Here is a 25164-nt window from a genome sequence, read left to right as displayed (position 1 = left end):
AATAATAGCAAATTAGTAAGTCTAGATGAGATCTCAACCCACCCCCTCTAAGCCTTCCAAAAAGCATAAATATTGCCAAAAAGAGCTGGCATCAGTGTAGGAGGCATGTTTGGGGGCCTTCCCCTGCCCCTGACCTGTATGGAATGTGCTAGAAGTCTTTGAAGTAAGTGACTGGTGGAGGCAGGAGTTTGGATTCTGGCCAGTTCTTGAAACTTAAGCATAATCTGCATCCAGGCCTGGCTGCTTGGAGAGAGGGAGGCAGGAGCACCGAGGCCTGCTGACCCTCAGTAGTAGTGATGGAATGTGCTACATGGTCACCAATAACCTCAAACGACCCTTCAGTATGGTTACAAGTGACCAGCTCCTCACCAATTAGCCAAGAAAAGCCAGGACTGCAGGGACATTCGCCCCCCCCCCCCCGACAAGCCAGAAATCTACTCCATGATGCTGGAACACACCTCTGTACCCTGGCACTTTATTCAGTCACACGCAGGGTGGGGCACAGTGTCGGTCCCTCACATTGTAAACAGTGCTGGTGGCCAGCAAGAGGCTGACGGCCACTGGACCGCCGGTTTCCCTGATTCTCATCATTGACCCACAAGGCAGGCCGACCCAGACAAGTGCCAGGCCACGCTGTCAGGGGCTGGGGCTGCCTGGGGTCTAGGAGGTAGAAGAAGCTGAGTTTGCAGCTGCTCCCCCTGACACTGGGGTTGGGAGCTAACAGAGCAGACACCACGCCCACACCCACTCCCTGGAACAGGACCCACAGGCTACCAGTCCCCAGGGAAGCAGCACCGCCTGGAAGAAGGACAGAAGTTCAGGTGCTTGGGAGTTCCACTGGAGCGCGTTTGGATTCCTGAGAGTCTCCAGTCTTGGAGGGCGCTGACGCCTTGGAAGGGCGAACTGGGCTCTCGGTGGGAGGCTGGGAGGAGCAGCACCGGCACAGAGAGAAGAGCCGCGTCCGGACGGAACGGGTGCAGAGGACGAACATGATGCAGTTGGCTCCTCCCTGGAACGTGTTCCCGATGCCCTGTCAGGAAGGAAGTGGGAGACATCAAGGCCTGGGGCTGGTGGGACAACACGAACACAGGGGCCCAGGATCATTGCTCACCCAGGACTTTCCTCCACTCTCGAGGCTCACCTCACATAACCAAAGCCACCTGGGCCTTGGCCAGAACTCCAGGCAAGCCTGGGCTTGCAGGCCTGGCACAGATAATCTCTGGGCTTTCCAGCTGGGAGGAACCCAGGAACAGTCAACTCTCCTGAGGCTGATTCTACATCACTCCCTGCTAAGGGATGTGCTAGAAACACAGGCATCTCCTCACTGTCTCTCCAAGGACCCCTCTCCAGAGATACCCTCAGTACATGGGAGGAACGTGCATCAGAGCTGAGCAACTGGTCAGCCCTGCACAAGCTGGCTTACTGGGGCCCGTCACTCTGCCGGGGTGGGGGTGGGGAGAGGCCTGGCCCCAGTGCACCGACACCATGGAGAAGGAGGGACCTACATGCAGAACCACCAGCACTGGGGTGTGCACAGCCGGGGAGCCACAGAGCGTCAGGGCGAACCGCACGGTGCTCCAGATGCGCAGGCAGATGAAGATGAGCGGGATGAGGATCAGTTTCTTATCAGCCACCGAGGTGAGGTGCTGCCGCTGGTGCGCATCAGAGAGGATGGGCCGGTACTCTGACAGCGCCTCGTGCTGTGCAGGGGACACAAGGCAGTCCTGAGCGGATGGACACTGGCCCCGGCCACCTGGACCCAGGCTCCCAGCTCTTCTCTGGCCCTTGATGCAATTCGAGAAGAAGCCATCTAATTTGGGGGACATTCCTAGGCCTTTCCCAATTGCACACTGGTGAGTTCCAATCCCACCCACATCTTCATATGGGTGCTGCAAGGATGTCCCCCACTTCCCATGTCCAAAATCAAGTGTCTGACCTTGACCTCAAGGTGAAGGTGCCCTTCCTGGTTTCAGAGTGGGACCCCCACCCTTCCAGCCACCCAGGCCCATACCTGACACCCTCCCCACCCCCTGCAAGTCTGTTGGTGCTATCTTCAAAATAGACCTAAAGTCTGGATACTCCTGACCTTGTTCACCACTTGGGTCCATCATCACCCCAAGTGCTCCTTAACGTGTCCCCCTGCTTCACCCTTACCACCTCGACCCTTCTCCTCACTAATCTATTCTCAACCTAGAAGCAGCATGGTTCCTTTACAAACTAAGTCACGCCAAGTCAGTCTTCTGTCAAGGACTCTTGGAAGGTTTTCCCTTTCCACGCTCCTTGTAATAGCCAAGAAAGGCCAACCTCATTCCAGCTCTGACCTCATTCAAGCTGCTCTCCTTGTCTTTACTCTAGCCTCCTTGTAAGGTCTCAGACAGGCCAGGCCCACCTCAAGGCCTTTGCACTTGCTGTTCCCTCTACTGCACTACTCTCCCACACTCACCTATCCAGCTCACTGCCTCATCCCCATGCCTTTGCTCCAGTGTCACCTGTGAGATGAGGGCTGCTCTGACAGGCCTATTTAAACTGCAGACAGTCGCATTCCTTTACCCAGTTTGTATCTGTGTCTGTCAAAGTCCTGACTATCCTTGGCCATGCTATGTCTTCCATGCCTGTTTATCATGTTTACTACGATAGCCATCCCATTCCTCCAGAATGCAAACTCACCAGGGCAAAGGGCTCCAAGCCCCAGAGCAGCTGGTTTCATGGGACTGTGAAGAGAACCCTGGTCTGAAAACTGTGCACCATCAGCCTTGCCCTTCCTCTGCTCCTGGGCAAGTCCTCCAGGGAGAGGCAGGACGGCACACCTGGATTTTTACAGTTGGCTGAAATAACTCATAACGGAGACATACTTTGGAATCTAGTCTAGGTGTTGAGCACTGATGTCCACGTAAGGAAGACCTCAGGCTTTTCCTCTGACACTTGTCCTAATGAACCAGACACCTGGGTATCCCTAAGCACCAGTGTTTCTGTGACACACCTGCTCGGAACACCTGCTCCTCCATTTCTCAGGGCCTTTCTCAGCAGCCCAGAGAGCTGATCCCCACCCCACAACTCACTCCAGGGCCTGGCACTAACCAGGTCACTCTTCAAAGCAATCCTTACTTAGTTTTAATGTTCTTTCCTAATGCAGGGATGGAAACAGAGTGTACCTTCTTGCTTCTCAGCTCACTGTTGTTGTGTGTCAAGTCCACTACGACACATAGCCCTGAACACCATCCTAATCTGAGCCAATCTCTGACACACCTGCCCCATTGCCACAGTCACTGTGTCAATCCATCTCATCCAGGGTCTTTCTCTCCTTTTCTAATGATCCTCCACCCTTCAAAGCATGATGTTCTTCTCCAAGGACGAGTCCCTCCTGGCAACATGCCCAAAGTATGTGAGACAAACTGTTGTTAGGTACTGTCCTGTCGCTTTTGACTTACACTAACTCCCCAGGGTGTCCAAGGCTGCCCTCCTAATGGAAGCCGACTGCCACCGCTTTCTCCCACAGAGAGCCTGGTAAGTTTGAATCACCAACTTTCCAGTTAGCAGCCAAGAGCTTAACCATCAGGGCTCCTCCCGTGCACACTGTTAACTGGTGCCATCAAGTTCATTCTGACTCACAGCGACCTCTTGTAGAACAGAAAGAAACACATGCAGCACAAGCCTGGGTGTGCACCATGCTCGAAATCATTGCTATGTGTAAGCCCATTGTTGCCACCACTCTCTTCTTTCCGAACTGTAACAGGGGCTCCTTTCTCATATACAGGGGTCAGCCTCACAGGCACGGCCCCTCAGCTTCCTGCCCTGAGGGGCTGGAGTGAAGAAGAAAGACACACAAAAGGGTACTTGCAAAGAGCAGTCCTGGCCATAGCGGGACAACGCTTCTGGGATCCCGGAATCTTCCTTTCCTGGGCAGTGGAAATTTGGGGGAGTGGTGGGAGGGTACTGCAAGAGGGTGAGGGGAAGGCACTCTAACTCAGGGCATTAGGAAAAACTTGCCAGAAGACAAGAATGATTCCAAATCAACTTAAAGTCATGCTGGATACTATAGGCCCACCTCCACCCAGCTAGGAGAGGGCAACAGGCCTGGTGGAGAATCATTTCATTTCCCTATAAAAAGAGAACCAGGAGCCTTGTCCTGAAGATGCTGAGATCCCAGGGAGGGGATCAGGTATCCTGACAGTCACAGACAGCTGCTGGAGGGAGCATCCTCTAGATTCACAAATGACTACAGAGCCAAAAGTAATTCAGAAAGACAAGACATGCCCTCCTACAACCTCAAGCTCTGCATACTCAGATGACAACAGAAACACAGCAGGGCTGGCAGCAAGCCTGCAGCGAGCTCACATGTCTAACCCAGAGCAACCCATCCGGACTCCTCTGCTGCCCCAGTCACCTACTACCTTTGGTCTTGTCTTATACTTCCCATCCTATCTGCCTCCCTGATCACACAGTGGGTTAAGCGCTGGGTCACTAACTGGAGGGTCAGCATTTTGAATCTCCCAGCTAGTCCCTGGGAGAAAGTCAGCTTCTGTAAAGATTTAAAAAATTCATGGCCATCATATTGGAAGTGTGGCTCAGCTGATGCTCTGGTAGGTTCTTGGAGGCTGTGCAAGAGAACAAACATCTTTCTCCCATTGAGTGGATTTGAACCACCTTTGAGTTGAACTCCCTCTGTACAGAGTGCAGCCTCGGAAACCCTACAGGACAGTTACAATGTGTTACTAGGGTCACAATGAGTTGGAATCGATTGAATGACTTGATTGGTGAGTTCTCTCTGAGAATAAAGTGCTGATATTTGACTCCATCAGAAATGTACACAATACTTCTGGATGCAGAAATAAAAATATCTAAAGAGTAGTAGGGAAATCAATGGGTGAGTTAACTGGAGGCTTTTCCCCCCTAACAGTTCGCTTGAGAGTAGAAGGAAGCCCAGATTACGTTTGCACAGCTGGTAGTTAGAACAACAATTTGGTCAAATTGTTAGACTCTTCCCTAGACTTTCTGTCAGCCTGGGCTATGGATATATGAACTCCTGGGTGTCTGAAAGTTACTGGTTTTAAAGTCAGTTCCAAATTGTAGGGACCCCACATGTGACAGAGAAGAGCTGTGCTCCACAGGGTTTTCAGATTACTTCTCAAAAGTAGACTGCCAGACCTTTCTTCCAAGACCCTTCTGGGTGGACTCAAATCTCTTTCTGTTAGTAGCTGAGTCGCATTAGCATCTGAATGCATTAATTTGTTTGCCTAATCCTGGGACTTCCTATCATTTATTACTTTATTTTGACAATCAAGAGTTGTTGTTGTTGTTATGTGTCATCTAGTCCAGTCGCTTGTGACTCATAGCGATCCTATGTACAACAGCCCTAAACCCTTCTCTAACCTCTGCCAACCGCACTGCCTGACACTCCCATCCTGATTACCCCAGTCACTGAATCAATCCACCTCATAGAGGGTCCTCCCCTCCTGCGCTGTCCCTCCACCCTCCCAAGCATGATGTCCTTCTCCAAGGACCTCTCCCTCCTTACAAGATGTCCCAAGTATGTCAGACGAAGCCTCAGAATCCTTGCCTCCAAGGAGCAGTCTGGTTTTAGATAAATTATTTGCATTGTTCATAATGAAATTCCACCGTCTTTCCTGCCCATCTGAAGGCATCTGAGTTTTACTCTTTATTTGGATAGATTCTCTCCTTTTTTCAAAAGGCCTTTCAATGATAAAGCAATCACCACTGGTGTCTGCCCACTAGGAGGCAGCAAAGGGCTGCAGCCAAGCACACAGGCTCTGGGAACCGCCTCCTCCCATGAACTGTAGGCATGTCTTCTTATTCCCCTGAGCCTGCATCCTTAGCTGCAAAGGGAAGGAATGCAAGACCCAACTCCTGAGGGGGCTCTGTGCTAAGCAAATGAGACGGCCCTGTCACACATTGTACAGGCACCCTGGCTTGTTACTGTTCTGTCCTCTAGGGTGGCTGACCTGCACGTCTGCGTGTCCCCAGGGCTACTGCGCGCACACCTACCGCTCTGTTAATGTGCTTCCGGATGAGGATGTAGATCACGGGCAGTGTGACATAGGCCAGTAGCTCCCACAGCTTCCCGGTCAGCAGCATCCACAGGGTGCTATCCTCCGCCTGCAGGTCGATCCAGCACCAACCCACAGAAACATCCGAGGCATCGTAGCCGATCTTTTTCAGCACGACAGCAGCCACAGTGATGGCCAGCGGAACCCCCCAGCTGAGGGACAACACCAAAAAGGGGCACTGAGGCCGGGCAGAGGCTTCTAGCAAAAGCAAACACACACCCGCGATCTGCTGCCACCATCACATCTGTTCTGACTCATAATTCTTCCTCTCAACACACAGCTGCACAGGGGTTTCATGGCTGTGATCCTTTTGGAAGCAGATTGCCAGGCCTTTCTTCCACAGTGCTTACTAGTTGGAGGGTTGGACCCATCAATCTTTAGATTAGTAGTGTTGTTGTTGTTGTACGCCTTTGAGTTGGGACAACTCACAGCTGATCCTCTAGAGAGTTTTCAGAGGCAATTAATCATACAGAAGGTGACTGATTCTCTCAGCTGGTGATTGTCCATCTTTCTACCTAGCTGGTGATTCGAACCATGTGCCTTTGGGTTGACAAAACAATTCCTTATCACTCAGCCACCAGAGCTCCCTAGGGAGGGATCCATTGGGTTAATAGGTTGGGACAAATCAATTGCACTGCATAGGGACACAGGAGCAAACCAGCAAGTGTGGAAATGACTAGCGGAAGAGCTGTTCTCTCCAAAGCCTGGATCAGACAGGTCCCTGGAGAATGAAAAAGAGGCAGATGGCCTCAACCAAATGGCCCAGAAACATGAAGGAAGAAGTCACTGGGTCCCAATTCAGCCCTGCCCAAGATTCGCCCACTTACACCTTCATAACAAACCCCAGGAGGCCTGGTTCTAACTCTGCATCCCTACTCACCAAGGTTCACACTGGAGAACTGTGGCTCCCAGCCTGCACGCTGGCTCCATCCTGCACCACAGGGTTTGTGGACCAGCCCTCATGCCTGCTCATACATGCCTCAGAGATGGTCAGACCCCTGGTCAGCCTGATATGCACATATGGGATGTCTGGGTGCTTTTGAATGGGGGACTCTGAGCCCCAAGATCTAGAAGGGTGATCATGGGCTTGATGGGCACACATCCTTGCCCCTGAGGACTTCTCTTATGAAAGGAGATAGAGACTGGCAGGGCCCAAAGGATAGGTTTTTGATGTAGAAAGCACAGGGCAGGATCCCTTCTACCCCCTTCTAAAGGCATTGCTGAGCTCAGCTTTCTGGAGCTCCTGCCCCAAGACTCCACAGTCAGGATTAGTACTGAGTCCCAAGACCCTTCTCAATGGTCCTGGGCCATTTCTCTCTGACCCAGTGCCAGCTGTTCTCCAGTCAATTCCAGCTCATAGTGACCGTGCTACGTCAGAACCCCATAGGTTTTGAAGCTGTTTTTTCAGAAGTGGATTACCAGACCTTTCTTTCGAGGCATGTCCAAGTCACTTAAACTCCAACTTCTTATTTAGCAGCCAGTCATGCTAACTGCTAGACAGAGGGTCACTATGAGTCAGAGAAGACTTGACAACACCTAACAAGAGCAGAGCTGAACTGGAATGTCTGACTCCTTGTTGTTGTTTTGTGCCATCGAGTGACCTCCAAGTCATAGCTATCCTATGTACAACAGGCTCTGAAGCCTGTCCTATCTTGAGCCAATTTCATTGTCTCTGACACTCCTACCTCCATTACCCCAGTCACTGAATCAATCCATCTCATCCAGGGTCTTCTGTCCACCCTTCCAAGCATTATGTCTCTCTCCAAGAACTGATCTCTCCTTGCAACATGCCCAAAGTATGTCAGACAGAGCTTCAAAATCCTTGTCTCCAAAGAGCAGTCTGATTTCACCCTCTCCAGGTCAGACCTATTTGTTATCTTAGCAGTACGTGGTATATCCAATACTGTTCTCCAGCATCACAGCTCAAAGGCATCTATTCTTCTTCTATCATATTTAATCATTGTCCAGCCTTAACTCCTTAAACTGTGAAAAAATAAATTTCTGTTGTTGAAGCCACCTACTCTTGGTTTTTCTGTTATAGCATCACAAGGTAACTTAAATAGGAAGCAATGATTTTATATTAATGGTGGTGAAATAATTTAGAAAAGGATAGTCAAAGGCTGAACAACACAATGTAATCAATGTCACTGAAATTGCACATGTGGAAATTATTCAATTGGTGAAAGTTTTGTGAGTATTTTCACCACCACCATCAGCACCAATAATAATAAAAAGATAAAATTGTCAGGTTATCTAGTACAGCGAATATATGAACTTAATCATTAGAAAGTTATTGTTTGAACTTGAGCATGGATGCCAGCCATGCTGTGCCCGGAAGCCAGGTCATTTAAATGGGAGGTGGTGCGAAGTATGAAGTCCATGAGAATGCAGTGGGAGGGATGCTCCAATGTTCCTGTAAAGCTGGATCGACCAGACTCAGAACTTATAAATACAGCAGCAATGCATGCTTAAGTTCCAGGCTCTCCAGAATGAGTAACATATATATGCATGTGTGTGCATGAATGTCATGTATGAGCACACATATACACACACATACAAGAGAAGTTCAGGATACACTTTACTGATAGACAGGGAGCTCTGGTGGCATCGCTCGTAGGGGGATGTGCTGATAACCCAAAGGCTATGCCTCTCTGGTGGTTTAAATCAACCAGCAGTTCCGATGAGAGAAAGGCGAGCAATCTCCTCCTGTGGGATTTATAGTCTCAGAAACCCACTGGAGGCTCAGCTAAAAATCAGCTCTGACTTGACGGCAATGAATTGAATTTTACACAAAGAGTTCTGGTAGCCTAAGGGTAAGGAGTGCCAACCTGTGGGCACATGGTTTGGATCCACCAGCTGTTCCACAGGAGAAAGATGGGCAGTATCCTCCTATCCAATTTACAGCCTCTGAAAACCCACTAGAGGGTCAGCTGAGAGTTGGCTTCTATTCCTCAGCAACACTGATAGAAAGAATGTGTAGCAAACATCTTACAAATAATACAAAACCATACAACATTCCCCATGACAAATTCCACGTAACCAATTCCTCACTGACTGCTTCTGTTGATTTTTGCTGACCTCTGATATCCTAAGCTAACCTACGGTTGAAATGAGCAATTGAGAGTAGTTTTACCCAACAGCAGGGGGGTTGATGTCTTAATTTATCTTAACATGAAAGATGGAACCAAGGAAGACAGAAAGGACAAGATGTACATCGGACCCTCATTTGATCATTAGTGACATGAGCAACTTCTCTGCTGAGACTGGTAATAGTTTTCAAATTTGGAAGACTAGAAAATGTAATTTATAAGTAATATCTTACATTGAAATGGTATTTTTAACACACTATTTTCTTAAATTTCGACTGTTGATGTTGTTAGGTGTTGAGTCGAGTACAAATCTGAACTCTGTACAGATCTGAAATCTGTCCTATCCTCTGCCATCCTCATCGTTGCTGACACACTTGAGTTTAGGACTGCAGTCAAAGTGTCAATGTATATAGTTGAAAGTCTTCCCCTCTTTCATTGACCCTCCACTTTTCCAAGCATAATGTCTCATTCCAAGGAATAGCCTCTCTTAGCAACATGGCCAAAGAATGTGAGGTATGATAATCTACAGTCCTTAAGCCAAATCTAGCCCAGGATCTTTTTTTTTTTTTAAGAGTATTAGTTTCTGCAATCAAACTCATGTAACTAAGACCTTACATATTTAATACAGTGTGTTACCCCTGTGCAACTAAGAGGGGGGAGGAATTAAGATTAACATTTCTAGACCAACAGTGCTGTTAATTTCTGTAATGTCAACTTGACACTGAACAACTGGGATATTTTTTCCAAAACTGATAGCACAGCTAAAGTTTCCAAAAATTCAAGTAATATAGAGAGGTATAGATATATAGAGGTAGAGGTAGAGAGAGAGAGATGTAAAATCTGCAATCCCAAAGGCACACAGTTCGAAGCCACCAGCTTCACCATGGGAGAAGGATGGGCAATCTCCTTCTGTGCAACTACCGTCTCTGAAGACCCACCAGGGGGTCATCTATGGGTCAATTCTAACTCTACAGTACAAACAGCAAATACACACACATAAAAGACCAAGCACAGTGTGTTTTGCATCAATAGCAGCAACAGCTTTTCCAGGTTCTACAGTCATCAGAAGAAAAATAATAGAGATATCCAGCACACTCCATACAAAAAAAAAAAAAGTACAAAACAAAACCTCAGAAAACAACAAAGTTCTGTTTCTTTTGTGGGACCTGTCATTTTTTTTAAATATGTCTCAATCATCATCTGGGGGGAAAAAACCAAAACCATTTTAGAATAACATCATTTTAAAAAAACAGCTCTACACCACAACAAGATAAAGGTAAATAATCCAATAGAAAAATGGGCACAGGATATGAACAGGCATTTCACTGAAGACGACATTCAGATGGCTAACAAACACATGAAGAAATGCTCAAAATCCCTAGCCCTAAGAGAGATGCAAATTAAAACAACTATGAGATATCATTTCACCCCAGTCAAAATAGCAAAATTTAACAGAACAGCAAGCAACAAATGCTGGCGAGGTTGTGGAGAAACTGGAACCCTGATTCACTGTTGGTGGGAGTGTGAAATGGTGCAACCCCTGTGGAAAGCAGTATGGCGCTTTCTCAAAAAGTTGCAAATAGAGATACCATTTGACCCAGCAATTCCACTACTGGGAATATACCCTGAAGAGACCATAGCTGACATCCAAGCAGATATATGCACTCCCATGTTTATTGCAGCTTTGTTCACAATAGCAAGGAGTTGGAAACAACCTAAGTGCCCATCAACAAACGAATGGCTAGAGAAGCTGTGGTATATTCGCACAATGGAATACTATGCTGCATTAAAAAACAAGGAACTCATGCAATATTATTCAAAATGGTTGACTCTGGAGAACATTATGCTGAGTGAAATATCCCAGTCACAAAAGGACAAATATTACATGATGCCACTGTTGTAGAATGGGACTGTCCTTGGGGTTGGGGAGAAACTGAGTAAGATGGGTTCAATAATGTATACTGCACTGAAACAGAGGAGGGAGAAAACTGTTTAAAAGAGATATATAACTAGGTATTTCTGTCATCACAGGAGACTAGAGCGAGGGCTACATGGTGGAGGGGACCTGGGGGAGGGTTTGTAAAACAATGAAAGAATCTTTTCTTTTACTTTTCCATAATTTTTGGACTCATGTACTTATAACTTGTTAGTCAAATTTGTGTCTTCTAGGTTGCAACACCCCCATGATACATCTTCAAGGATATGAACATGTACGGCCAAGCACAATCAATAAGAGTGCATCTAAATTCCAAAATCAATCTCCATAATAGTCTATGTGTTTCCTACTGCCAAAGGGGCCCTTTAGAGTAGTGAGAGAAGATCTTCACCCTGAAACCCACAGCGTCCCTTTTCAGCAGGAAGTAGCTAAGAGAATACGCCATCCCCTTTTCCTTATGACTCAGGGTGAAGTCTCTCTCAGGGAGGAGTGATAGGGAATGGCAAAGGACACACTGACAAAGAAGATTAATCAGAACTGGCTTTGACAAGCACTGTGGCATTTGGACAAGAACAAACTGGGAGGAGGGTAGAGAGAATAGTGCAACAATGAATGAATGGAAACCCAAAATCTCTGTAAATGTTTATGAAAATTAATAAAATATAATTATAGAAAAAAAAACAGCTCTAGGGGGGAGGGTTGGGAAGGGAGAAAAGTGCAACAGTGGAAATCCAAACTCTGTAAATTTATGTTACACTATTACATATCATAAAGCAGGTACAAGATATTTTATGTTCATAGAGGTATGACAGAGTATGGTCCTACATAGATAATACTAGAGAATATAATTTAAAAGGCATTAGTTATTTGAGACTTGATTCTATTTTCCAGCAGAGGGTCTAAGGGATGGTGTGACATATCTCTGGTACCAATATACAGCTTTTTAGGTAGGATTTCCTTTCATTAGTGGCACAGCTTTAAGTACTCATTACTCTTTATAAACATCAGTTTAAAACTGTTAGTATATCCATATACATCTCACTGGTTATCCCTCTGTTTTCACAACAATAGGCCTATACAGTATTTCTTCTTATGCACCTCCATTAGTTCACTCAGTATCAAGATCATTTTTTTACAAATAAAGTTTTAAAGGCCATAGTTTTTTCAACTACTTGTTATGCTTCAGAGTTGAACAATGACTAAGGATGATAGAAGGATAGATGCCTTCGAGCTGTGGTGCTGGAGAAGAGTCTTGAACATACCAAGAAAACAAATAGGTCTGTCTTGGAGAGGGTGAAACCAAGTCTCTCCTTGGAGGCTAGGAGTTTGAAGCTCTGCCTCACTATTTTGGGCACATGGCCAAGAAAGATCGGTCTTTAGAGAAGGACATCATGCTTGGAAAGGTGGGTGGACAGCGCAGGAGAAGAAGACCTCAGCTGAGATTAACTGATACAGTGACTGGGGCAATGGACGTTGGTGTGTCAGAAATAGTGAGACTGGCTCAGGACAGGGAAGGGATCAGAACTGCTGTACATAGGGTTGCTATGCATCACAGGTGACTCAATGGCACAAAACAACAATAACATACTATGACAGTATGTCTTGGAAGCAAGAGTGGCATCCACTTCCTAAATAACAACCCTCCGGAAACTATGAACTTTGATAAATGCAATAGTTGTAGAGGGGCTTCAGGCCTTTTGTTCACAGTGTCGCTATGAGTCCAACTTGACTCGAAGGCAATCAACAACAACAAAGTTTTATTCGAACATAGCACATCCATTCATGTACATATATCTAAGAGCCCTAGTGAAGGAGTGATTCAGCCCTTGAACCCACCAGCAGCTCCATGGCACAGTGATTAAGCGTTTGAGTACTAACCAGAAAAGTTCATAGTTTGAACCCACCAGCTGCTCCATGGAAGGAGGATGTGACAGTTTACTTCCATAGAGACTGAGTCTTGGCAATCTGGCTCTGTCCTATAGGGTCTCTATGAGATGGATTCAACTTGAGGGCACCAGGTTTGGACTTGGTTTGAAGGAGCCTGGGTGGGACATTGGTTTGTGATTTGTTAATATAAAAAAATCATCATCATCTCATTACCACTGAGTCAGAACTGACTCATAGCTGACCCCACAGTGGGTTTCCAAGGCCATAAACCAAGATGGGGAGATGGAGTTGCCAGAGAGACTCGGCCTTTGGGCTAGCATCGAAACTCCCTGTAGACTGCTCCGTAAGAGCCCTCAGCCATAAAGATCACAGCCAACAAAATCCGAGCAAGCAGTTCTACTCTGGAACACATGGGGCTGTCATGACTTGGAGGCTCAAAGGTAGCTAATGACAATAGGTGCTTTTGGGCTACCACGGCAGAGTGACTGTGACAAAGGCTGCATGGTCCACGATGCTGGAAACATCTGGGCCTTAACAGCAAAGTGTGCTGACTGAAATGCATCCAGTATCTTAGCAAAACAGAAGCCTTCGCTGGCAGGTGGTCGCTGTGCACGAAGAGGGTGGCCAGCAAAGAAAGTGCAGGAAAAAAGCATAGAAAGTCAGAATTCCACCACTGACCCTATCCTGAGGGGTGAAAGCAAACCAACCCAACAAAACCCTTTGCCAAGGAGTCAACTCTAACTCCGTGCACACGCTGCAGAGCAGGACCGCCCTCCGAAGGCTCTTCATGAGGGATGTGCACTGCCAACCCAGAGGTTGAGCCTCTTTAGTGGTTCTAGTCTACCAGTGGCTCTGAAGGAGAGGGATAGGCAGTCTCCTCCTGTGTACGTACAGCCTCAGAAACCCACTGGAGGGTCAGCTGTGGGTCATTTCTAACTCTAGTCAATGAGAGGCTTTCCATGGGTGTGGCTTTGTGGAAGCAAACTGCCAGGTCTTTCTTCAAATACACCTCTAAGTGGACTGGAACTGCCAAGCTTTTGGTTATTTGTTGGTGTTAGGTGCTGTTGAGGTGAGTATGACTCATAGCAACCATATGAACAATAGATCTGAACGCTGTCCTATCCTGTGCCATCTTCACACTTCCTGACAACCTAGAGCCCACTGTGGCAGTACCATGGTAAGCCACCTGGTTGAGGATCTCCCTCTCCTTCACTGACCCTCTGCCTCTGAGCAGCATATCCCTCTCCAAGGAACAGCCAAAAGTATATGAGGTAAAGCTTTATCATCTCTGTCTCCAAAGAGGATTCTGGCTGCACCTTCCCCAAGACATATTTGTTTGTTCTTTGGTAGTCCATGAGATGTTTAATGCTCTTCTCCAACAACACAGTTCAAAGGCATCAATTCTTCTATCATCCTTATTCACTGTCCAGCTCACAGATGCATAGCAAGTGATTGTACAGATTGTATAGCCTGAATCAGATGCACCTCAGCCCTCAAAGTGGCATTATTACTCCTCAATAATTTGGAGAGGTCCCTAACTGCAGACTTTCTCAGTGCAATATGTTTCCTGATTGCTAGTACCAAGCATGTTCATTGTGGATGCAAGTAAGATGAAGTTTTTGACAGTTTCAATCTTTTCTCCATCTGTCATGATGATGTTGTCTATCATCAGTCCAGTGGTAAGAATTTTTGTTTTCTTGACATACAACCCATATTGAAGACTATATTCTTTTATCTTTTACAAGTGCTTCAAGTCCTCCTCATTTTCAGCAAACAAGATTGTGTCAAATGCATAATGCAGGTTATTGATGAGTCTCCCTCTGAACTTGATGCTACATTCTTTTCCATAGAGTCCAGCTTCTTGAATCATTTGCTGAGCATACAGATTGAATGAATAGGTATGGAGAGAGAATATAACCCTGATATGCTCCCTTCCTAATTTTAAACCATGTAGTGTTGTTTCCTTGCTCTGTTCACAAACAGTCTCTTGGTCTAGGTATAGGTTTTGCATGAGCAAAATGAAGTGCTCTGGGATTCCCATTCTTCTCAATGTTAGCCACAACTTGTTATAATTCAGTCAAATGCTTTTGCATAGTCAATAAAGCACAAATAGACATTCTTCCTGTATTCTTTACTTTCAGCCAGGATCCATCTAACATCAGCAATGATATCCCTGGTGCCATGGTCTCTTCTAAATATTGCTTGAACTTCTGTCATGTCCCTATCTATATACTGTTCTAGCCATTTTTTAATGATCTCTAGCAGGATTTTGCTTGCAAAATATTAATGATATTGTGTGATAGTTTCCACATTCTGTTGGATCACCCTTCTTGGAATGGGAACAAATATGGACCTCTTCCAATCCATTGGCCAGACAGTTGACCTCTAAATTTCTTGGCATAGACTGGTTAGTACATCTAGGGCTGTATCTGTTAACTGAAACAAGTCAATTGGTATCCCATAGCTTATTGGTGCCTTATTTTTTTGCCAATGTTTCTAATGTAGCTTCAACTTCCTCCTTCATTACCACTGGCTCCTGCTTACATGCTATTTCCTGAAATTTTTCCGTGTCAGCCAGTTCTTTTTGGTACGGTGACTCTGTGTATTCCCTCCATCTTCTTTGATGTTTCCTGGTCATATATTGCCCATGTTGTTGTTGATCACCATCGAGTTGAGCACAACTCATAATGCCAATAGCATCTTTAAATATTGTGACTCAAGGCTTAAAATTGTTTTTCAGTTCTATCAGTTTGAGAACTGCAGGGCAAGTTCTTCCCTTTTATTTTCCAATTCCAGTTCTCTGTACATTCCATTGTAATACTTTGCTTTGTCTTCTCCAGCTGCCCTTGGAAATCTGTTCAGCTCTTTTACTTTGGCGTATTTTCCTCTTGTTTGGGCTTCTTGAAGCTCTAGTGCAATTTTCAGAGTCTCTTCTGACTTCTATTTCAGTTTTTTCTTTCTCCTCTGTCTTCATAATGAATTTTTGCTCTCTTCATGGATATCTTCTCTTCTTCAATATTTTTTTAAATTTTACACTGGTTTGCATGCAAGGTTCATATATATTGTGTTTCACACTTCATTTATATTTTATAAGATCAATCACCATTGAACCACGCCCACCATTACCCTGTCTTTCCAGATCCTCACTGGATCTTTCTCATTTGCTTTATCCCTACTCCACCCACCAAACTGTGGGATCTTATGATGCCCACCCTCACTGCTCTGTTCCCACCTCTTTCTTCCTTGGATCCCCATACATATTTTACTAGTTATCCTTCTGTTTTTACAATAATGGTCCTGTGCAGTATTTACACTTATAAGGCTGAGTTAATGCACTCAGAATAATGCTCTCCAGCATTATGTTACTCCAGCATAACTGTTACTCATGAGTGCTGAGAAGTATTCCATCATGTGAATGTACTACAATTTCTCAATCCACTCAATGGTGATTGAACATTTCAGCTGTTTCTTTGTTTATGCAATGGTGAATAATGCTGCTATGAACATTTGTGTACAACTCTCCATTTGTGTCTCAGTTCCAATTTTCTTGGGATATTCCTAGGAGATGGATTGAGTCATACGGAATTTCTATACTCAGCTTTTTGACGAAATGCCAAACTGCCTTCCAGAGTGGCTGTACCATTTTACAATCCCACCACCAACAGTGTATGAGAGTTCCCATCTCTCCACAACCTCTCCAACCTTTATTACTTGCTGTCCTATTGAACTTTGCCACTGCTACTGGGTTGAGATAGTATCTCATTGTGGTTTTGATTTGCATCTCTCTTATTGCCAGTGATTTTCAGCATTTCTTCATATATCTGTTGGCCATGATATTTTTTATATCATCCCACAACTCATCTGATCTTCAATCATTCATGTTCAGTGTTTCAAATCTATTCTTTAGATGACTTTGAAATTCAGATGGAGTAGATTCAAGATCAGATTTTGGTCCTTGTAGATTTGTTTCTTCTTTAGTCTCAATTTGAACCTGCACATGAGTAACTGATGGTCTGACCCACAGGCTGCCCCGGTCTAGTTTTGACTTTTGATACTGAGTCATTACCCTAGTGCATAATCATTTGTACCCTCCACCTAGGGACTCCTCCCTGAGGGGTTGATGTTGTGAATAAGGCAGGCACACACCACAAACACGTGGACATAATTTCTGCTTTTCAGAAATGCATGTTTCAACTTTCTAACACGTACCACCTAGTAGGGTTTTTCCCTCCTTCCAAAAGAGAAACCACCAAGCAAAATATAAAATCAGAGCAACTGATATGTTGTTGTTATGTGCCATTGAGTCACTTGTGACTTATAGCGACCTTATGTACAACAGCCCTAAACTCTGCTCTGTCCTGTGCCAATCGCACTGTCTCCAATATACACATCCCGATAACCCCAGTCACTGAATCAATCCACCTCATAGAGGGCCTTCCTCTCCTGCGCCGTCCCTCTACCCTCCCAAGCATGATGTCCCTCTCCAAGGACCGGTCCCTCTTTACAACATGTCCAAAGTATGTTAGACGAAGCCCCAGAATCCTTGCCTCCAAGGAGCCACCCAATTTAACCCTTTCCAGGATGAATCTGTTTGTTTTCCTAGCAGTCCATGGTACCCTCGATATTCTTCTCCAGCATCACAACTCAAAGGCATCAATTCTCCTTCTATCCTCCTTAGTCATCGTCCAACTCTCTGATGAATAACAAGTGATTGCAAAGACCATGGCCTGTATCGGACGCACCTTAGTCTCTAGAGAGACACCATTGCTCTTTAGTACTTTGGAGAGGTCCCTAACAGTAGACTTTACTATGGAAATACGCCTTTTAATAACCACTTGGCCAACTGACTGGAAGAGATCTATATTTTTTCTTATCCCAAAGAAAAGTAACCCAACAGAGTGTGGAAACTATAGAACAATATTATTGATTTCACATGCAAGTAAGATTCTACTGAAGATTATCCAAAAATGTGTAGAACAGCACAACAGCAGAGAACTGATATAGCTTCATAATAACCTACAGGAAAATGATTAAAAGACTTAGTTGATGAAAACCTGGAAGCTCCTGTGGTCTGAGAGTGTCGTGAGGGTGACCTGATGCTGAGCTGTGTGGGTATGAGCCGTTGAGAACCACCAGTGGTTGGTCGTGCTTACTTCCTGGTGGAGAACTGCAACCACACTCTAACCCTGAGGCTGGCAAGCTGGCACAATGGCAGGTCACCTAGGGAGCAGATGAAGGGGTGTTGAGCTATCCTAATGCATCAAGTAATGAAGGAATCACACTAGTGGAAAAGGGGCTGAAGACTGGAGAAAGGGCAGGAGAATCACTGCTGTTACCAGCCCTCAAGTCAATTCCAACTCATGGTGACTCCACGGGTTATAGAAAACTGCTCCATGTGGTTTCCTTGGCTGAAATCTTTCCTGTAGCTGACTGCCAAATTTTCTCCCACTAAATGGCCCGCATTTCCATAAATAGTGGAGCAAAAATCAACTAGGGAAGAACAATCGATCCATTTGAGTTGTGGCGTCGGAGAAGGGTATTGACTATCCCATGGTCCGCTCAAAGAACAAGCAAGTCAGCTCTGGAGGAAGTACAACTGAGGTGTTCTTACAGGCAAGGATGGTGAAACTTCATCTCACATACTCTGAGCGTGTTGTCAGGAGGGGTTAGATCTAGGAAAAAGACATCATGCTAGTAGAAGTCAGTGGAGGGTCAGAGGAAGAAGACCCTCAACAGGATGGGCTGACAGTGACTGTAACAATGGGCTTGAGCATATCAGAGACTGTCAGGTTAGCTCAGGGTAGGGCAAGGTTCAGCTCTGTTGCATCATAGTCAATTCAACAGCACCTATCACATAATGGAAAATCTGGAAGAGTCTTGCTTGATCCTGAAATCGCCAGGACTGCTGGGGGACTCTTCCTTGAGGGAGATCACATGGCCATGTGCAGGGGCTCTGAGAACACTGTGGGGGGCAGTGACATGGGTTAAAGCAGGGGACCCAGAAGGGCCTTCATCTCCAAATCTATGGCTCAGAGACTGAGGGAAAAGTCACGTGGGGGCTGGCTAGATGGAGGGAGCAGAAACCCCAGCATTATAATGGGTGCCCTGGTTTCTCTCAGTGCTGCCCAGGCCCAGTTCCGGCTAGTATCTGCTCACTGAGGGTCAGCCTCCCCTGTCTGAGCCCTCCCCTAGGAGGTGTTCCATAAAACAGTGAGATAGTGGTAGAGGGTAATGAGGGCATAGGCCAAAAATCCTCCTGGAGGCAAAGGGATATATCAGAAAGCCCCACCTCACTGAGTTCCACTGTGCCCAGACGGCTGAGCTGCGGTGGAGGTGTGAGGCACTAGCCAGCTCAGGGTGGGGTGCTGGCCAACTCTTTGTAAGCTGACAAACAGCCATTGAACACAGTCACAAGCATCATGCTTCTTGGAACTTGGCTTCTTTGTTGTTTTAATCCCCCAGGAACTGAAACTAGAAGTACCATGCACAATTAATCACCGGTGAGGCCTGAATTTCCTGGCATTTGTCCAGTGACCTTTGGTCCTCCCAGGTCAGTGACCTTTTGGGCTTACCTGCCGCCTCCTCACAGAGGCGGGTCCCTGAGAGCTTCCAGTTCTGCCTAACTGAGGACTTTCTGTCACTTCATCCCATGCTTGGAACCTCACACACCAGTTAATATGTTTAGGGAGTGCTCGGGGCTGCACATCAAACACAAATGGGAGAGATTCACTATAAAGACACTCACTGATTTTCAAAGACCCTTTGCCACTCTTCCACACTGTGCCACCACGTGTCATTTGCACAATGGGGCTAGACTGGAAGGGTTTGGGTCTGGGGCAATTCATTTTTTCTTGATACTGGATTCCTGCACTTTTTCCTCCCATAAGACCTCATCCTTACTCCAGATGGGGGTTGGCACCTCCTGGGAAGTAAAACAAAGGGGCCATGCCCCCTTTCCGCTTCTAAGCTGGCCTGAGGATCATGGCCTACTGACCACTGAACGTTAGCTTAATTCCAAACATGCTTCCAGCACCAAACTGTCGTGCAACAATGTGCTGATTGAGAAAGCTCTTCAGGGAGCAGCACAGGGCAGGAGGCAGAGGGGGCTCCAGCTGCAGTTTTTCAGAGATCACAAGGCCCAGGGAAGCCGGGAGGGTCCCCCGCGCTGGGAGTACAATAGTCCCTCATTGTCTAGTGTATGGGGTGTGGGAGGTCAAGCAACAGGCTCACAGCATGGTGTGGGTTGCAGAAGGGGGTGACTTTTCAAAGATACCTTGAGTCTGGACACCAACCTCCCTGCCCTGGCTCTCATGGGCACCAGTGGGGGTCATTGTGCCATCATGAAGAGATGTCATTCCCACCCAGCTGGGTTTTAGGAGTGTCTAAGTTTGCCCATGAGGGCAATGGCGGATCAGTGGTAGAATTCTCGACTTACACAGGAGACAGCTGGGTTCGATTCACAACCAGTGCATCTCCTGTGCAGCCATGGAGCGTGTGTGTTGCTGAGTTTATGAACAAGTTTCAGTGCAGCATGCAGACCAAGGTGGATTAGGAAGAAAGGTCTGGAGGACTCTTTCTGAAAACCTTGCAGATCAATCTGCAACAGATCTGGGGGATGGCACAGGGCTGGGCAGCTTTTGGCTCTGTGCAGGTGGGGTCCCCATGAGTTGGGGTACACTCACCGACAGACTCAACAAGAAGAGCACAGACTGCTGTGAGGTGCTGGGGCCGCGCCCAGCTTGGCCAGCTTCACCCCACGGTCTGCTCACCTGCCCCACCAACTCTGGTTTGGGCTTTAGAGAACCTTCCCTTTTAGAGCACACATTTCCTCTTTGCACTGCATGGGAACTTCCCACTCCATGCAGGGCCTGTGTATTTACACAAAACTTGGGAGGGGGGTGCCTTACGTCTTCTGGACCCCAAGAGAACTTCATAGGGTGAGTGGGCCTGTTGAATGGTGAGGGTCGCAAACACAAGGACATGCTTGTCAGGGGCCATGCCACACCCACCCACCTCTCCCTGCAGGCTGGGTGGACAGGACTTTTTCATCTGACATTTGAGATGCCTCCACATTCCTGACCTTAGCCTCCCCCACCCCCACATTCACCGGACATGAGGCTGACGCCTGGCACAATGACAGCCCCACAGCTGAGGACACAATATCCACACCTGCCTGGCCAACACTGTGAAAGAGGATCCTCATCTTGGGGCACAGGGACTAAAGATGCTTGGTAAAAGGAAGATCACCTTCCCCAAGAGGGTGGGGTGGTTTCACCTGATTTTACCAGAAGACAGATGTCCCCACTCACAACAGTTCGAGCCTCTCCTTTCTTTCAGCACCTTTTTGAGATGGTCAAGACTGCCGAGCCAAAGAACGTAATAGGTGAGGTCTGGTGGCCTAGTGGCAAGAAGCTGCACTGCAATCCCGAAGGCATGAGGTTCCAATTCACCAGTGGCTCTGTGGGAGAAAGATGTGCAATCTCCTCCTGTATGACTAACTGCCTCTGAAAACTGCCTGCTGGAGTGTCAGCTATGAGTGAGTTCTGAATCAAAGGCACATAACAAATGTCTTTTGTCTGAGGGCCATGAAGTGGATTATAACTCACAACAACCACATAACTAGAACTCCTATGTACAGTTTCCTTGGCTGTCATCATCATAGAAGCAGATTGACATGTCTATGTCTTTCTCAAGTTGAGCTGTGGGGTGGATTAGAATCACCAACCTTTCAGTTACAATGGTGTGCTTAACATGTGCAGGCCAAGGACTCCTTGGGGATCTATATCATACCACATCAACAGCTAAGATGCAATAGAAAGGGACTTTTAAATACATCACTCCTCCCTTATCAGCATGGACAGATCCCAAAGACCAACTCACTAGGCAAAAATCAGCATTTTGTGAAAATGGAGACTGACCACATCACACTGGAGAAAAAGTGAGCTGACTACATAATTACACAACTGCCATCCATATTGGATTATTACATAACTGCCAAACCACAGAGAATTAGGGCCCAGCAAAGTTGACACACAACCTTAACCACCACAGCCAGTGTGTTACTCTCACCACATACCTCGGCATTTATTACTGCCACATAGATGTATAGCACATTGTTATCAGCTATGAAAACTAGGCCAGGCACAACTGTGGAACAGACTATCAACCACTCATATGCAAGTTCAAACTGAAGTTAAATTAAAATAAATCCCCAAGAACAAAATATGACCTGGAGTCTATCTCACCTGAATTGAGAAACCATCTCAAGAACAGGTTTGAGACCTTGAACTTGATGGGATGAAGACTGGATGAACTATTGGATGATAACAAGAATATCTCCATGAATAACACAAAGGGTCATTACTAAGACCAAGGAAGAGGAAAAGACCCAGGTGGATGTCAGAAGAGACTCTGAATATTACACTAGAGCATCAAGTAGCCAAAGCAAAGAGAAGAAATAAAAATGTTAAGGAGCTGAATAGAAGATTTCAAAGGGCAGCTCAGGAAGATAAAGCAAAGTATTATAATGTGCAAAAATGAGCTGGAGTCGGAAAATCAAAAGAGATGAACTCGCTTGGTGTTTCTGAAGGACAAATTCAAGCCTCAAGTTGGCAATACTTAAAGATGCTATGGGCAGAATACTGAATGATCCAGAAAGCATCAAAAGAAGATGGAAGGAGTACACAGTGTTGCTATACCAAAATGAACTGGCTGACATTGAAGAATTTCATGAAATAGCATATGATCAAGAAGCAATGGTGATGAAGGAGGAAACTCAAACTGCTCTGAAGGAATTGCCAAAAAAATAAGGCCCCAGGATTTGATGGAATACCAACTGACATATTTCAACAAACATATTTCAATCCTAGACATACTCACCAGGTTATGCTAAGAAATCTGGAGACCTGTTACTTGGCCAACTGACTGGAAAAGATTCATATTTATTCCCATTCCCAAACAAGGTGATCCAACGGAGTGTGGAAATTACCAAACAATATCACTAATATCACATGAAAGCAAAATCTTGCTGAAGATTTTCCAAAAATGAATGGAACAGTACATTGACAGAGAAATGCTAGAAATACATGCTGGGTTTAGAAGAGGCTGTGGCACTAGGGATATCACTGCCAATGTCAGATGGATCCTGATTGAAAGCAAAGAGTACCAGCAAAATGTCTATTTGTATTTTATTTACTATGCAAAGACAGTTGACTGTGTGCATCAGAACAAATTGTGGTTAACCTTGAGAAGTATGGGAATTGGGGAACACTTGAAACCTATACTTAGACCAGGAAGAAGTCATATGAAGAGAGCAAGGAAACACTTCATGGTTCAAAATCAAGAAAAGAGTGTGTCAGGGATATGTCCTTTCTCCATACCTTTTCAATACATATATGGAATAGATCATTTAGGAGGATGGATTCTATGAAGAAGAATGTGGTATCAGGACTGAAGGAAAACTCATCAACTACCTGCATTATGCAGATGACAGAACACTGCTTGCTGAAACTGAGGAAGACCTGAAACATTTGCTGAAAAGGTCAAGGGGACTGCAGCCTTAAGTATGGATTGCATTTCTACATTAAGAAAACAAACATTCTCACCAATGGGCCAATTGGCAGCATCAAGATAGGCGGAGAAGAGATTGAGATTGTTTACCCGTTCAGCTTGCTTGGGTCCACAATCAACACTCTTGGTATCAGCAATCGGGAAATAAAAAGATTAATTGCTTTGAGAAAGTCTGCTGACACGGACCTTTCCAGAGTGCTAATGATGTTAGTCTAGATACTAAGATGCACCTGACCTAAGCCACAGTCTTCTCAATTACTTGCTATTCATCAAAGAGATGGACAATGACTAAGGAAGAAGAATCAATGCCTTTGAGTTGTGTTGCTGGAGAAAAGTATGAACGTACCTTGGAGAAGAATATCATGCTTGGAAGTGTAGATGATCAGTGAAGGAGAGGAAGACCCTGGATGAGATGGACTGACAAAGTAACTGAAGTAATGGGAGCAATGTGTGTCAGAGACAGAGAAAATGGCTCAAGACAGGGCAGGACTCAGAGCTACTGTTCATAGGGTCGTTGTGAGTCATAGTAGACTGCATGGCACACAACAACAACAACAACACATTGCTAATATGCAAAATAGTAAGTTTGGTTGTCAAAAAAAGTCCTTGGAAATGTTGAGAGTTGGAGAGAGCAAGCCACTCAATAAGGTGGATTGACACAGTGACTGTAACCATGAACTTAAACATGGCTGAGATCACGAGGATGATGCAGGACAGGGCAAGGTTCAGATCTGATGTTTAAAGACAGGGCCATTATGAGTTGTTGTCAACTTGATGGCACCTAGAACAACAAGAATGTGATTGTGAGTGTGAAATGAGACAATAAAGTGAAGAGTTCATTGTTTTCTTTTGGACATAACCTTCCAAAACTAAGTCTACTCCCATTGAATTGATTCTGACTCACTGAAACTCTATAGGATATAGCAGAGCTGTCCCACTGTGTTTTTAAGGCTACAAATCTTTACTCAAACCACCATATCTTTCTCACACTGGTTAGTTTAAACTCTCAACCCATCAATTAGCAGCCAAGTACTTAACCACTTTTTTTTTGGCAGCATCATGATAGATGGAGAAGAGACTAAGAATATAAACTCCAGATTGCTGAGTGACACAATCAACACTCTTGGCACTGTTCTTGTTTTATATGTCATTGAGTCATCTGCGACTCATAGTGACTCTATGCACAACAGCCCTAAATCCTGCTCTATCCCTTGCCAATCTTACTATCTCCAACACACCTATTACCATTACCCTAGTCACTGATTCAATCCACCTCAAAGAGGGTCTTTCTCTCCTGTGCAGTCCTTCCACCCTCCCAAGTATGACATTGCTCTCCAAGGACTGATCCCACCTTGCAAAATGTCCAAAGTATGTCAGACGAAGCTTCAGAATCTTTGCCTCCAAGGAGCAGCCTGTCTTCACCCTCTCCAGGATGAACTTGTTTGTTCTCCTAGCAGTCCATGGTATATTCAATACTTTTCTCCAGCACCACAACTCAAAGACATCAATTCTCCTTCTATCATCCCTAGTCATTGTCCAGCTTTCTGAAGCATAGCAAGTAATTGCAAAGACCATGGCCTTTATCAGGTCTCCAGACTGACATCGTTGCTCTTCAGTA

The 25164-nt window shown here is 45.7% G+C and overlaps 1 protein-coding gene across 1 annotated transcript in view; it reads right to left on the bottom strand.

The window, feature by feature from the left end:
* Positions 1-817: 817 nt before the first annotated feature.
* The window catches only part of GPR157 (G protein-coupled receptor 157), a 42242-nt gene continuing 17895 nt past the window's right edge, over positions 818-25164 (bottom strand). The window contains exons 2-4 of the mRNA XM_006885778.1: positions 6004-6217; positions 1506-1700; positions 818-1030 (exon numbers count right to left, since the gene is read on the bottom strand). Coding sequence (XP_006885840.1) covers positions 818-1030; positions 1506-1700; positions 6004-6217 — 622 coding nt within the window. The remainder of the gene's footprint in view (positions 1031-1505; positions 1701-6003; positions 6218-25164) is intronic.

The sequence above is a fragment of the Elephantulus edwardii genome, unplaced genomic scaffold, assembly GCF_000299155.1.
Source record: "Elephantulus edwardii isolate Elephantulus edwardi_28Jun2011 unplaced genomic scaffold, EleEdw1.0 scaffold00045, whole genome shotgun sequence".
Lineage (NCBI taxonomy): Eukaryota > Metazoa > Chordata > Mammalia > Macroscelidea > Macroscelididae > Elephantulus > Elephantulus edwardii.
Note: the sequence above shows the minus strand (reverse complement) of the source record. Positions and strands in the feature narration are given on the sequence as shown.